Genomic DNA, 12,727 nt, shown 5'->3' on the forward strand with positions numbered 1-12,727 from the left:
AGGCCCAACCCCAGGCAGGCGCGCCCCACTCCCTGCCCTGGCCCACCAGCCGCTGCCCTGCAGGTGTTCGTGCAGCCCGCCAACGTGGCCATCACCAAGATGGACGTCAGCAACCTGGCCATGGTGATGGCACCCAACTGCCTTCGCTGCCGATCGGACGACCCACGCGTCATCTTCGAGAACACTCGCAAGGAAATGTCCTTCTTGCGCGTGCTCATCCAGCACCTGGACACCAGCTTCATGGAGGGCGTGCTATAGCACGTGGTCTAAGGGACCGAGTGGGGTACAGAGACAGGCTCGGGTGCTCCCGGGCCAGCGAGCACGCGGGGAGGGGGGAGGGAATGCCCCAGCCGCGGAGGTAGCATGCCAGGCTCCGCCCATGCCCGCCCCAGCCCTGGAAACCGCCCCCCCACCCCCCTTTCTGGGGCCTGCGGGCTCAGCCAGGGCAGAGGGACTGCCAGACGGGTGCCTCTGGCCCCACCCACCTCGTGGCCGGTTACATGGCTACGCCCCCCGCTCCCTCTCCCCCACCGCCAGCCGCCGGTCAGCCCCGAGAAAGTGCCTTCTGTTTCCTGGAGCCAAGTGACACTGCCCCACTCCGGCGCCTGAGGGCACAAGCTGCCTCCCAGGGGCTTTTGTGCTCCACCTGGCCCTGGCCTGCGCCCCGCCGCGTTGCCCCTCTCTCCCTCAGTCTCCCGGCCTGCAGCTTCCTCCCTCCCCAGCCCCTGACTCCCATTCCCCCGCCACTTGTGGCCGCCAGTATAGTGACTGCACAGGAATTTGGGGGCTCCAGGGCACTGGGCTGTCCACCATCAAGGCCAGGCAGACTATCTCTGGGTGGGGAGGGGCCCCCAAACCAAAGTCTTCTGGGGAGGGGGGCAGGCTTGGGCAGGCATTCTTGGGGCAGGGTGGGGGAGGGACGAGAGTATTTTTTCTTGGTGTAACTACAAATTCAGAATCTATCTTGCAGCCCAACGCGCCTGTGTATAGAGATATAAATAGAGGGAAAGATATAAGAACTAAATTTGCTAATGACATAGTTTTAACCCAAAAGCTATTTATGTCCAAGCCTTCCCAGTCCATCCTCTGTGCAGAGCAAGCTGTTGTCACTCCTTTATTTCCTTGCCCTCTTCTTGGCTTCTGACCAAAAACAGACCCTGCCCCGTCCCCAAGGGGACCCGCAGCAGCTGAGAGGGAAGGAGCTGAGCTGGGGGAACAGGGTACCCAGGACCGCCCTTCCAATGGAGGCCAGAGCTGGGGAGGGGGGACACCCAAACTTTCAGTTTGTACACTTTCCATTTTGGAATTTTCAGTTCCATTTATAAAACTTAATTTCTCCCCTCTTTTTATATATATATATTTTTAGAGTTGTTTTTATTTATTAAAAAAGCCCAGCCCTGCAGAGGCCCCGGTGACCCTAGGGGTGTGTGTCCTCAGTTGGATGGTCTTGGGGCCTGGGCGGGGGCGACCGGGCCACAGACTTGCTCTGACGCATAGACTCAAGAGGTGACAACTTTGTGTGTGAATAAAGTACATATGGAAACTTGCGAGCCATGGCCGCTGCCTGTCGCCTCCTGTTCCTTCCAGTAGCTGCGGGGGTCTGGGCAGTCCCCAGCCGGTTGCTGATATGGGCCTCTGGATGGACTGACTAGGGGAAGAATGGGGGGACTGGCAAGTAGGGGGTGGGTTGGGAGAGAGCAAAGCTGCTTCCCCCGGGTCGGGGCGAGGTGATGAGCCGGGAAGGAGGCTCCGACCCTGGGCTGGCTTCAGCCACTTGGGGTATCGGACTTGACCTCGAAAGCCCAGCAGGATAGCCCGGGGGGTGGGCTTCTCTGACCCGTCCTCCCCCAACCTGGCATAGGCTTTAGACAGTTGATTCACCACCTCTTTATTCAGCACCTAGTCGGACACGCAGACGGCCGCACCGAACTGGCTTCCTAGGAGGTCGGGGAGAAGACGGGTACGTGCCGATGCCCGACTGCACCCTCACCTCACACCCGCGTCCGTCCGCAAGGCGAGCCACCCCCACAGACCCAGCGAAGGCAGAGCGTCCGGGTCGCCCGGAGTCCGGGAACCGTGGGGGCGGGGGCCTGGCCGGGCGAGCTCCGACGCCGGAACCCAAATCACTAAGCCTTGGCCGCGGCCGGACGCATTTTACCGCAGCCTCGCCATCTCGTGACCCGCCGGGCGCTTCCGGCGCGCAAGGAGGATGTGGCCTGCGTGCGGAGTGCTCCGGGCCTGGGCTCTGCCCTTGGCTCGGTCTCCGGGGGCCCGGGCCTGCGGCGGGGGCGGGGGAGTCTCCTACACTCAGGGCCAAAGTCCGGAGCCCCGTACCCGCGAGTACTTTTACTACGTGGATCATCAGGGCCAGGTGGGCTGAGGGCGGCGCCGGGGAGGACCCCCGCAGGGAGGGGGCGAGCCCGGAAGGGAGGGCGGGGTCTGTAAGGCTTGTATTGTAAACCCCACTGTGTTGAGCTGTGGCAACGCACTGGAGAGACTGGGGCCTTGGTCCCAACCCAGGAGGATTGGTCCCCAGTTGCCAACTCCACACGAGGTTGCGCCTCGCGCACTCTGCATCCCCACTCCTCCATCCTTCAGCCACCGGCCCCAGGCTGCCTCGCCTTCTTTGGAAGCCCTGGCGGGGTCAGTCGCCACATCAAGGAGGGAGCCTCCGCAGAGGTGGCACATATGATTAGAAACCTGAGGGAAGAGGCGCGGAAAAGGCATGCCACTCCAGTGAACCTGTGCTCGAGGAAGCACGGCTCAGGGTGCGGGGTAGATACGGGGAAATCGGAAGGGCCCTCAGGTTTACTTCCCACGCGCTTCTCCGTACACAGTGGGCATAGGCGAGCAAAGCAAGCGGACTCAAGCCTGGGCCCGGGCCAGGCCGGACCTCCCCGCCTTGGGGAGGTCTTCCAGCTGAGATTCATGGGCCACGGCCTGTCCCTCTCTCTGCAGCTTTTCCTGGATGACTCCAAAATGAAGAACTTCATCACCTGCTTCAAAGGTATTGCTGCGCCCTCCACTCCTACCTTCCTTCTCCCTTCGGAGAAAGTTGTGGAGGGCCCGGCTCCCCAACCCCGCCCACAGAATGGGAATGGGCTTCCTGAGCTCAAGAGCCCCGCTATCTAGGCTGAAGCCAGGGTGGCCCTCCGACCGCCGACTGCCGGCCCTTGGCGACCCGTTTGCCTGGGGTAGCAGGGCCCGGTATGGTGAGCAGTCCGTGTCCTTCGCCTCCCCAGACCCGCAGTTCCTGGTCACCTTCTTCTCCCGCCTGAGACCCAACCGCAGCGGGCGCTATGAAGCCTCCTTCCCCTTCCTTTCTCCCTGCGGCAGGGAGCGTAACTTCCTGCGCTGCGAGGACCGGCCCGTGGTCTTCACGCATCTGCTGTCGGCTGGCCCCGGGGCCCCGCGCCTCTCCTACTGCGGCGGCGGCGAGGCCCTGGCCGTGCCCTTCGAGCCGGCGCGCCTGCTGCCCCTGGCTGCCAACGGGCGCCTCTACCACCCGGCGCCGGACCGCGCGGGCGGTGTGGGCCTGGTGCGCTCGGCCTTAGCTTTCGAGCTCAGCGCCTGCTTCGAGTACTCGCCCGGCGGGTCCGCGCTGCCCTCGCACGTGCGCTGGCAGGGCAGCCGCCTCGCCCTCACCATGGACCTGGCCCCGCTACTGCTAGCTGGCTCACCGCCCTGAGCGTGAGGCGGGAGGCCGCAGGTCTTCAGCGCCGCAGGCGCCCCCCTCCCTCCGCGAGTCCTGTCCGCGTCGCTGCGCACGCGCCACCTGGAGCGCGCGCCAGCCAAGTGCGCGTGCGCGGCCGAGAGCCACTTTGGCCCCACCCCTCCCGGCGCTGTCCGAGGTGCTACCGCGGCGGTCCCGACGGTCGGCGGGAAGGGGCGGGATCCCGGGCCCTTCTCTGTCCCCACATCCCGAGCCTGGGGCGTCCTCTGGTTCCACCTGCGCTCACGACGGCAGGCCTGGGAGACTGGGCGGGAGGTGCGGGGCTTCAGTGCGCGTGCGCGAGCGGCGCCCGCCCCTCCCCCGCCCGGCGCTGCTCGGTGGGCGGTGGGCCGAGGCGCCGCCGGCTCGGCGGGGGAGCCGCGCCGCGGGAGCGTCAGGTGAGGGGGCGCCCGACCCAAGGTCAGCGAATGTGGGGGCGGGATCGGGGCCGTCCGGGTCTGTCCTCGATGCGCACCAAGAAGGACGTGAGACCTGGCGGGACCACGCCCTGTGCTCAAGGGGTCACAGGGGACGCCGAGGGGTACCATGGCACCTGGCTCGGTCCTTGCACTGCGCCAAACTGGGTCACGGGGGCTTCCTCCCTCTCCGTCCGGTCCCCACATAGAGGGGCATCCCGGAGGCAATGACAGCTATCCCGAAGCCTAGGCGTGACGCCCAGCGGGATTGGGGGCTGTGCGCTGGGTGAAAGGATTTGTGGGCGGCTCTTCCCGCCTCGGGCCTCATCCCTGCCCAGCTGGCCCTTCAACACGCATCTGCATCTAGGGGTGTCTGTGTGAGCAGCAGTGCCGAGTGCCCAGGAGGAAGCCAAGAACCTTCTCAGCTGGAGAGGCCTTGCCCCTGGAGGCTGGGTGTGTGGGCGAGCCCAGGGTCTGCCCTTTTGCTCAAGGAGATGAATGCCAGGCCAGAGAAATCTCCGTTTCTTGGGGTTCGCACACATCCTGGGACACCTGGGAACTGCCTCTGCCTGGGCTAAAGCTATTCCATTAAAACTTTTGCTATGCCTACCTCATCTCTACTGACTTTAAATATTATGAGTTACACCTTAGGGCGAGATGTAAACACCAAAGCTACTTGGTACCTTTCTACATGGCTCACTCTTGATAGCAGGGGGACCTGGTGATCCCGGGAGTGTTCATAGTGGGGACTTTTTGAAGTGTGGCTTGAGGCTGGGTGACAGCTGGCCCTCAGCCCTGCCATCCCTGGCTGGCTTATCAGCCCAGGTCCCCTTTTAAAAACGACTCATTGTGCCTGAACATAGACCCAGGCCTTCCCATCTTCCTAGGACCACTGCTGCATGTGTATAAACCTCCAACACAACTGCGCATTCGCTCACAGTCCAGAAGGTCACTGTTGAAACTACACTAGAAACCCAGTTGGCCCAAGGACCCTATTTCACAGCCCAGCCATTCCAGGGCCCCACCAATTCCCCAAAAGAGGCACCTTTTTCAGAGCCAACATGGAGAACATAGGCCTATAGTTTTTGAAATGATGTTCTTCCCTGTTGACTCATCACCCCATCCTCTACCGTGTTCCCTGAAAAGCCCTCAGTCCATGTAAGCTTGTCCCCACCCCCAGGGCAGGGCCAGAACAAAGCAGTGCCTTCATTTTTCTGCGGCTGGTGGTTCCCCTAAGACCAGTTCTGCCCTTGTCTCCTATCAAGTGGCAACAGGTGAATCACCCCTTCAAGGGATAAAGGACTAGAGTAAGGCTGATGGAGGTGAGGACAAGGTCATTGGCAGCATGTTCTGAGGGCACAGAAGGACCTGTGCTCTGCACCTTACCAGGTCTCCCACCCAGTCTCCAGAGTGAGGAGTCCACGTGCATGTGGGGACATAGCAGCCTGAGCCTGCTTTACTTGGTCTGGCCCACACTTGGGTAGCTGGGCCCTGGACTTCACCACCCACATGCTGCCAAGCCTGTGTGTACCTTGCACCAGCCTCGCACCTTAGATCCAGAGTGACTGGTTGCCAGGGTGCAGAGGACCTGGTGTCCACACACCTGAGCAGGAAGCCTCACGGAGCCAGCAGAGATGGAATGGGAAGCGGTGGGGTGGGCTCTCCCTATTGTGACCTGTGTGCAGGGCAGAGGACATCAGAAATTCTAAATTGGAATCTGATGCAGATCCTAGGCTGTTTTTGTAAAGCAAGAAACATGTTCTCAGCTTCTCAAATTGATTTATAACTTCTCAAACATTAGACATGGTGTGAGCTTCCATTCATGCTCTTCGCTGGCTCTTAAGTGTTAGGGGAAGGCCTGCCAAACTGTGTTTCAGGAGGTGCATCCCACCTGGGGCCCAACTGTAGGGAAGCTGGTGAAGAGGCTGCCGCTGCGGCTTTGGCTTTGTGGTCTGCAGCCTGTCCCACGGGATGGCCCCGGGGGCTCCCACACTGCTGCTGCTGTTGCTGTGTCTGCCCAGTCTCCCACCCCGTGCATCCGGCTGTCCAGCCGACTGCCGCTGCTACAGCACTACTGTGGAGTGCGGGGCCCTGCAGCTACGCGTGGTCCCGCCCGGGATCCCGCCTGGGACACAGGTAGGAACTGCATGAGGATGCAGACCAGGAGTGCCTGCAACAGAAGGGAAAGGTGTGTGTCAGGGTGCTTGGATGGGGACCCTAGGTTAGAGGGACACTTCCTCAGCGAGGTAAACACCTGCCTGTTCTCCCTCCCCCTGGTCTGCAGACACTGTTCCTGCAGGACAACAGCATTGCGGGCCTGGAGCCTGGCATCCTGGCGCCCCTTGCCACCCTGCGTCACCTCTACCTACACAACAACAGTTTGCGTGCCCTGGAGCCAGGCGCCTTTCGCGCACAGTCGCGCCTGCTGGAGCTTGCCCTCACAGGAAACCGTCTGCAAGGCCTGCGTCTGGGTGCTTTCGCTGGCCTGGCCCAGCTGCGGGTACTCTACCTGGCTGGTAACCAGCTAGTGCAGCTACTGGATTTCACCTTCCTGCACCTACCGGTGAGAGGGGGAGGGGAAAGTAGAGGGGTCCTCCTGTGCTGCCAGCTGTTCTGCGGACCATAGCAGTAAAGGGGACAAAAGTCAACCCAACTAGCCTGGTAAGGAGACACTCCCTCAGGGTCCCTGTCCCTGATCTGCTGTCCTCACTTCAGCGCCTCCAGGAGCTGCACCTGCAGGAAAACAGCATCGCGCTGCTGGAGGACCAGGCCCTGGCCGGGCTTTCCTCACTGGCACTGCTGGACCTCAGCAGGAACCAGCTGGGCACCATCAGCCGCGAGACCCTGCAGCCCTTGGCCAGCCTGCAGGTCCTGCGCCTCACAGGTACTTCTGGAGCAAGGGGTCTCGTGCAGGGGGGTTCTTCCTTGGTCGCAGTGCTAGAAGCAGGGAGTAGGCCCAGGTATCGAGGAGGCTCCAGTGGCAGTGGCTGTGAGCTGCAGACCCTTGGGCAGCTCTCTGGAGGGCCACACCACCAGCAGCAGCCACTGTAGATGCTGCTAGGGAAGGGGTTTTGTGCAGAGGTTAGGGAACTTTTGTAAGGAAGACAAAAAAGGTCAAAGTCCCTAAATGAACTAGACATGGTTGAGAGATTTGCACACTTTGGGGCCATCAGAGGGTGGGCAGATGGAAACTGGAAAGATGAGACCAGGACTGGGGGCACTTCCCCCTGAGACAAGGCTGCCAGGATTTGCAAGGTTTTAGGGATGGTGAAACGTCTATGTGGACACCAGGGTTCTGCCAGATAGTGGGATTGTTGCAGAGATACTTCAGAGGGGCAGGAGGAACGTGCATCACAGAACCAAAGGGTTGAGAGAGGAGCCTGTCTCCACTCTGTGGAGCTTAGCATCATAGAAAGGGGGATGGAAAGGGGCTCCTGCTGTAGCTAAAAGAACCCCAACTGTAATCTGCCGAGGCCCTGAGCTACCTGCCCACCACTGCCCTGTCCGCAGAGAACCCATGGCGCTGTGACTGTGCCCTGCACTGGCTGGGAGCCTGGATCAAGGAGGGGGGTCAGAGGCTCCTCAGCTCCAGGGACAAGAAGATCATTTGTGCAGAGCCCCCACGCCTGGCACTTCAGAGTCTCCTGGACATATCTGGCAGTAGCCTCATCTGCATCCCGCCTTCTGTGCACGTAGAGCCGCTGGAGATGACAGCCAACCTGGGTGAGGACCTGCGGGTTGCCTGCCAAGCTTCCGGCTACCCGCAGCCTCTAGTAACCTGGAGAAAGGTGGCCCAGCCTCGTGAGGGACAACCGCGGGCCCAGGCCCGGCCAGAGGGCGGGGCGCCGGGCCCAGGTGGGCACGCTGCCTCCGACACGGGCAGCGGCATGCTCTTCCTCACCAACATCACCCTGGCCCACGCCGGCAAGTACGAGTGCGAGGCCTCCAATGCCGGCGGCGCAGCTCGCATGCCCTTCCAGCTCCTGGTCAACCTGTCCCAGCAGCAGCAGCAACTGCAGCTGGCACCTCCGCCGCCCCCCGCCGCGGGCCCCGTTGGCCACGAGCCCCAGCACGAGGCGAGCAGCATGGCTTTCCGCGCTCTGGGCCTGGCCACGCAGACGGCTATCGCCGCAGCCATCGCCCTCCTGACGCTCACAGCGCTGCTGCTGGCGACCCTGATTTGTCGCCGGCGTCGCAGGCGGAAAAAGGCACCGGGACCGCCGGGGGAGGGTGCGCTGTTCGTCAACGACTACTCGGACGGGCCCTGCACCTTCGCGCAGCTCGAGGAGCTCCGCGACGAGCGAGGCCACGAGATGTTCGTCATCGACCGCTCCAAGCCGCTCTTCGCCGAGAGCCCGGCGGAGGCGGCAGAGGGCGCAGCACCCGGGCCTGCGCAAGGGCTCCCGCTGCAGCCGCCCGCCGCCTACGAGATTCACTGCTGAGGGGCGGGGCGGGGCGGGCGGCGCGCGCTGATGACGCGGGGCCCGCAGATTGGTGGGCTCGCTTTGCGCATGCTCCAGCGCGGCAGTAAAGGGTGGAAGCTGCGCACTGTGTGAGGTCTGCGGGCCCCGAGGGGAGGGTGGGGTGGGGCACGGGCGCCTGCGGACCCCAGCTCCTCAGAGAGGTTCCGGAGTGTGAAGCTCTCGACACCCCGCTGAGGACCCCCGGGAAAGGCTCCTCCCACAATCACAGGGGACTCCGGCTCCGCAGGGCCCGAGTCAGGCCCCCCAGTCGCCTACTGTAGAAATGGTGGGGATGCCCAGGGGGTGGGGATAGCAGACTGCGAGGCAGCTACTACCCTGGGCCATGCCGGGGTGACAGCAGAGCCAGGGACAACTCACTGACCAACTGGGACAGAAAAAAACAGCCACAGATTTAAGTTCCAAATACACTGCACATTTGTACCTTAATGACATCCTCTGGCCCCAAAGCCCAGCCGACAGGCAGTCTCCTGGGTGCCGGGGCAAGGAAAACCACGACAGGCCCAAGTGCAGGGGGACCAAACTCTCCTTGAACAGGCCCCTGTCCCAACCACAACCCAAAGCAGTCTGCTCAAAGGACCCAGAGAGAACACCCCCACTCAGAGCTGGGAGCCAAGGAACATTCTGAGGGCCAGTATCCCAGAGGGTAGCCAAGTGCAGCCACACCAAGCAGGAGTGGGCAGGCCTGGCATCCAGACCACAAGCCCTGAGATGTGTGGGCAGTCAGGGAAGCAGGTGCAGGAAAACTGAGCAGGGAGGTTCAAGGTGCAACCAAGGGGCAAGGAAATCAGGCCTCCAGCAGGGTCCCAGCAAAGACTGCCCACCCAGGAGGTGGAGGGGCTTCCCGCAGAACTCCGGACAGCCTGTTTCTCATCCAAAGCCCAGAGATCACAAGCTGAAGTAATCTGCAGCCAGGCGCCCATAGATGTCCGTGGTCCAGACCACATGGGCACGGCCTGAGGCCAGAAGCAGCTGGTGCAGTTCAGCCTCCACACGGGCAAATTTCTCCTCATTGATGGAGGCCTCCAGCAGAACAGAGGCAGGTGGCGGCCAGGGCAGGCCCTCGTAGCAGTCCACAGGGAAGGGGTGCACCACCGTGCGCAGCTCGGCCTGTGCTGCCGAGTCCCGCAGGAGCTCCTTGAGGCCTGCCATGGACAGTGGGTTGCCATAGAGGCCGAGGTAGCGGAGGCTGGTGCAGCGAGTCAGCACCGGGAGTGTGGCCAGCAGCTGGGTGTCGGCAAGCTGGCATTCGGTCAGCTCGAGGTGCAGCAGCGTGGCTGCCGCTGCCTGCAACAGACCCTGGAAGGGCTCCAGCTGGCTGCCAGACAGGTCGTTGCCACTCAGGTCCAACTTCTTGAGGTGGACAGCATGGGGGCTCCGTGCCAGGAAGCGCAGATCCTCAGGCAGCAGAGCACAGAAGGCCAGCTCCAGGCTCTCCAGGGGGCTCTGCAGGGTGCTGCAGGGAAAGTGAGGGGCATCAACAGGAAAGGCCAGAGGAGGGTCCAGGGGAAGGGAGGGGTAGAACAGCAGTGGGGCCCACACACCTGAGCAGCTGGTCCAGCCGCCCCGAGAGGAGAGAGGAGCCCATGCTGAGCTCCCGCAGACAGGTGAAGCGGCCCATCTGGGCCAGGAAGTAGCGGAAGTTGTCCTCGCCATCCACGGAGGGCTGCCGTGAGTCCCCATGCACATAGTGCAGCCGAAGGCTGGCCAAGTGCTGAAAACGGGCCACGTGTGGAATGATGACTGACAGGCCACGCAGGCCCAAGTTGTTGAAGCGCAGGTCCACGCGGCGCAGGCAGCCCGCGTCCAGAAGCTGCAGTAGGGCCACGGTGTTGCGCATGGGCAGGTCCTCAGCCCGCAGGTCCCGGCAGCAGAGCCGCAGTGGGCTGCCTGCACTGCTACGGAGGGCTTCCCGCAGGAACGCATAAGAGGCCCGGTTCACCCGGAGGTCCACACGCACCTCCACAGGAATGGGGGCCAACCCAGGCTCCACAGTCCCACCCTGCTGCTGTGCAATGCACGTGCGGGCCACAGCTGCCGTGCAGTCCCACATGCTCATGGTGCCAGGGTCTTGCTCCACACCGTCGTCCAGGAGGCCCGTCATGTCCAGCACCCGCAGGGCATGCTTCCTGAGAGCACGGGTGGGCTGAGGCAGATGACAGGGGGCAGAGCCCATGCCCACTCCCAGCCACCCTGGGACCAAAGCAACATGCCTTTTCCTGGACTGAGCTCTTACACTAGCCTAAAACCCCTCAGGGGACCCTCTTTGAACCCCCCAAGCCTGAGGTTCCCTGGACAAGCCCATACCTGCAGAAGGGCTGGGCGCCGGCCTCAGTTTCTGGAGTGTGGAGCCGGGCTGTGAGCCCCAGGATCACAGCCTGCATGCTCTCTGTGCTGGGCCGCTCCTGCAGCAGGGCCCGGCTGCAATGAGTGCACTCTTGCAGCAGCTGCTGGAAGCTGAGCAGAGGGAACGGCCACGTGTGCACCAGCTCACGCAGCACGACAGTCTTCTTGTCCATGAAGGCCACCTTGAACAGCAGGGGGAAGAGCTCGCGTGGCAGCAGGGGCAGGGCCTGGCAGGCCGCGGGCTGGCACTGGAGCACCTGCCGTGTACTCAGAAACACAAGTGTGTGCATGGCGCTGGGCCAGGCAGGAGACCACCTGCGGGGAAGGGACCTTCAGTGGGGAGGACAGACCACAGGCCACCCCCTGCTACAGGCTCCTTCACACACTGGTAGTAGGAAAGCCCAGCACAGTGCCTGCCAGAGCCGGTGCTCAGTGGGACCACAGCCCTGAAGAGCAAACGCTAGGTGCCTAGCAATGGGCTAAGCGGAGTGGGACAAGGGCCACCCCCTAGTTCCCACCCTTCAGAAGCTCGGGGGCTTCTTCAGGGACACAAAGCCACCAGGCAGCACACACGGCAGCGCGGCACCAGAGAACATGCCTGCCTGGGTGTGCCTTTGACAGCTGTTGCCCGCAGAGTCCCCCTGTTCATACTCTGGGCCTCCCAAATCTCAAAGCTACTGAGTAAAGACCCTCCCTCCCACCTCACAGGCTGGAAGCTGCATCCCAGGTCCCTTCCCCACCCCCCAACGGCCTCAGCCCTGTGCAGTGCAGCAAAGCGACTGGAGGCAACTGGCGCACCTCAATCAGCACCAGGGCAGGAAAGAGGGGCAGGACCCAGGGAACAGAGGCCGGGTGGCCTGAGGAACCCGAGCCTTCAACACGACCCTCAGTCCTGAAGTCTGGGCCCAGAAGTGTTGCCAGGCATGGACAGCAACGTCACCCACTGAGGGCCTTGTCACCTGTCTAAGCATCTCACTCCTCCCAGAAGAGCCACGTTGAGAAACCACTAGGATTCAGAAGGCCCCAGGCCAGAGGCGGCTCACAGGGTTACAGGCAGCTGCCAAAGGGTCAGCCCTGCTGACAGGAAGCACAACGCAGAGGCCTGAGGGCGCAGGGACCTGGACGTCTGCTTTCCTGCTTCATCAGAGCACCTCGTCCCCGAAACTGCCTCTCAATCATCCCTCTGAAAGCCGATGAGCACTGAGACCTGGGCCCTCCCCGGCCAGGGCTGCAGCCCGGGTGACGAGCGGCGGGAGGGGCAGTGGTTCCTACGAAGCCCCGGCCGCCAAGCCTCGGCCTCGCTCTGCCTGTAGACAAATCTCGCGAGGACGACTCATACCTCGCTGTGACAGGACAGACCTACCGAGCACCTGTCACGAGAGGAAACGAAAGCAGCCAGTATGGTCACCGGGGGAGGAGCTTCTGAGCGGTGGCCACCGCCCCCTCCCTCCGGCCCGGGGCTCCCGGCGGTTCCCGAGACGCCGCGACACGGCTCCGCCCGATCCTGAGGGAGGCGCTCAAACCGACGCCCTCCTCCCGGCGCGTCGCCCCGGGGCTCGAGGCCGCCCAGCCCGGCGCGGGGACCCGGGTCCTTCCCTGCCCCGCAGCTTCACCGCCCGGGCTCCCGCGCCCGCTTCATGCGGCCTGGCAGGGCCGGGAGTGCACGCCGCCCCGCTCCGTCCCCAGCAGGCGGCCCGCGCTCACGGGCCCGGCAGCCGCCTCCACCGCCGACAGCCCCGCCTCGTCTCGCGCCGCGCCCCGCCCAGCACGGC

The 12,727-nt window shown here is 63.2% G+C and overlaps 4 protein-coding genes across 10 annotated transcripts in view; 3 read left to right on the plus strand and 1 right to left on the minus strand.

The window, feature by feature from the left end:
- Positions 1–508, plus strand: part of ARHGAP39 (Rho GTPase activating protein 39) — a 57,576-nt gene extending 57,068 nt beyond the window's left edge. For both annotated transcript variants that reach the window (XM_090283146.1, XM_090283145.1), the window contains one exon: positions 64–508. In XM_090283146.1, coding sequence (XP_090139272.1) covers positions 64–258 — 195 coding nt within the window. In that variant the 3' untranslated portion in view covers positions 259–508. The remainder of the gene's footprint in view (positions 1–63) is intronic.
- Positions 509–2,166: 1,658 nt separating this feature from the next.
- Positions 2,167–3,717, plus strand: CUNH8orf82 (chromosome unknown C8orf82 homolog). The gene is made up of 3 exons (XM_090283243.1): positions 2,167–2,371; positions 2,959–3,007; positions 3,243–3,717. The coding sequence occupies exons 1-3, from the start codon at positions 2,210–2,212 to the stop codon at positions 3,686–3,688; spliced, it is 657 nt and encodes a 218-aa protein (XP_090139369.1). The 5' UTR covers positions 2,167–2,209; the 3' UTR covers positions 3,689–3,717.
- A 325-nt stretch (positions 3,718–4,042) lies between these two features.
- LRRC24 (leucine rich repeat containing 24) lies at positions 4,043–8,670 on the plus strand. Of its 3 annotated transcripts, none has more exons than XM_090283199.1 (5): positions 4,043–4,110; positions 6,006–6,264; positions 6,413–6,691; positions 6,844–7,012; positions 7,639–8,670. In XM_090283199.1, the coding sequence occupies exons 2-5, from the start codon at positions 6,100–6,102 to the stop codon at positions 8,568–8,570; spliced, it is 1,545 nt and encodes a 514-aa protein (XP_090139325.1). In that variant the 5' UTR covers positions 4,043–4,110; positions 6,006–6,099; the 3' UTR covers positions 8,571–8,670. The 3 variants fall into 3 exon arrangements, with proteins under 3 accessions (XP_090139325.1, XP_090139328.1, XP_090139326.1); XM_090283202.1 differs by having other exon boundaries at positions 6,853–7,012; XM_090283200.1 differs by having other exon boundaries at positions 4,059–4,110; positions 5,973–6,264.
- A 538-nt stretch (positions 8,671–9,208) lies between these two features.
- On the minus strand, positions 9,209–12,677 carry LRRC14 (leucine rich repeat containing 14). Of its 4 annotated transcripts, none has more exons than XM_090283214.1 (4): positions 12,660–12,677; positions 10,917–11,270; positions 10,154–10,738; positions 9,209–10,065 (listed from the first exon to the last, which is right to left on the minus strand). In XM_090283214.1, the coding sequence occupies exons 2-4, from the start codon at positions 11,243–11,245 to the stop codon at positions 9,498–9,500; spliced, it is 1,482 nt and encodes a 493-aa protein (XP_090139340.1). In that variant the 5' UTR covers positions 11,246–11,270; positions 12,660–12,677; the 3' UTR covers positions 9,209–9,497. The 4 variants fall into 4 exon arrangements, with proteins under 4 accessions (XP_090139340.1, XP_090139337.1, XP_090139339.1 ...); XM_090283211.1 differs by lacking the exon at positions 12,660–12,677 and adding an exon at positions 12,319–12,653; XM_090283213.1 differs by lacking the exon at positions 12,660–12,677 and adding an exon at positions 12,074–12,233.
- Positions 12,678–12,727: the final 50 nt, after the last annotated feature.

This window comes from Furipterus horrens, unplaced genomic scaffold, assembly GCF_987537825.1.
Source record: "Furipterus horrens unplaced genomic scaffold, mFurHor1.1.pri manual_scaffold_7, whole genome shotgun sequence".
NCBI lineage: Eukaryota > Metazoa > Chordata > Mammalia > Chiroptera > Furipteridae > Furipterus > Furipterus horrens.

Excerpts from the sequence above, each read along its gene's own strand:
- CUNH8orf82 (XM_090283243.1), top strand. The coding sequence starts at position 2,210 with ATGTGGCCTGCGTGCGGAGTGCTCCGGGCCTGGGCTCTGCCCTTGGCT. Across the intron at positions 2,372-2,958 it reads ACGTGGATCATCAGGGCCAG|CTTTTCCTGGATGACTCCAA; the intron begins GTGGGCTGAGGG and ends CTCTCTCTGCAG. Across the intron at positions 3,008-3,242 it reads CTTCATCACCTGCTTCAAAG|ACCCGCAGTTCCTGGTCACC; the intron begins GTATTGCTGCGC and ends TCGCCTCCCCAG.
- LRRC24 (XM_090283199.1), top strand. The coding sequence starts at position 6,100 with ATGGCCCCGGGGGCTCCCACACTGCTGCTGCTGTTGCTGTGTCTGCCC. Across the intron at positions 6,265-6,412 it reads GGATCCCGCCTGGGACACAG|ACACTGTTCCTGCAGGACAA; the intron begins GTAGGAACTGCA and ends CCTGGTCTGCAG. Across the intron at positions 6,692-6,843 it reads TCACCTTCCTGCACCTACCG|CGCCTCCAGGAGCTGCACCT; the intron begins GTGAGAGGGGGA and ends TCCTCACTTCAG.
- LRRC14 (XM_090283214.1), bottom strand. The coding sequence starts at position 11,245 with ATGCACACACTTGTGTTTCTGAGTACACGGCAGGTGCTCCAGTGCCAG. Across the intron at positions 10,739-10,916 it reads GGCGCCCAGCCCTTCTGCAG|GAAGCATGCCCTGCGGGTGC; the intron begins GTATGGGCTTGT and ends CCGTGCTCTCAG. Across the intron at positions 10,066-10,153 it reads CGGCTGGACCAGCTGCTCAG|CACCCTGCAGAGCCCCCTGG; the intron begins GTGTGTGGGCCC and ends CTTTCCCTGCAG.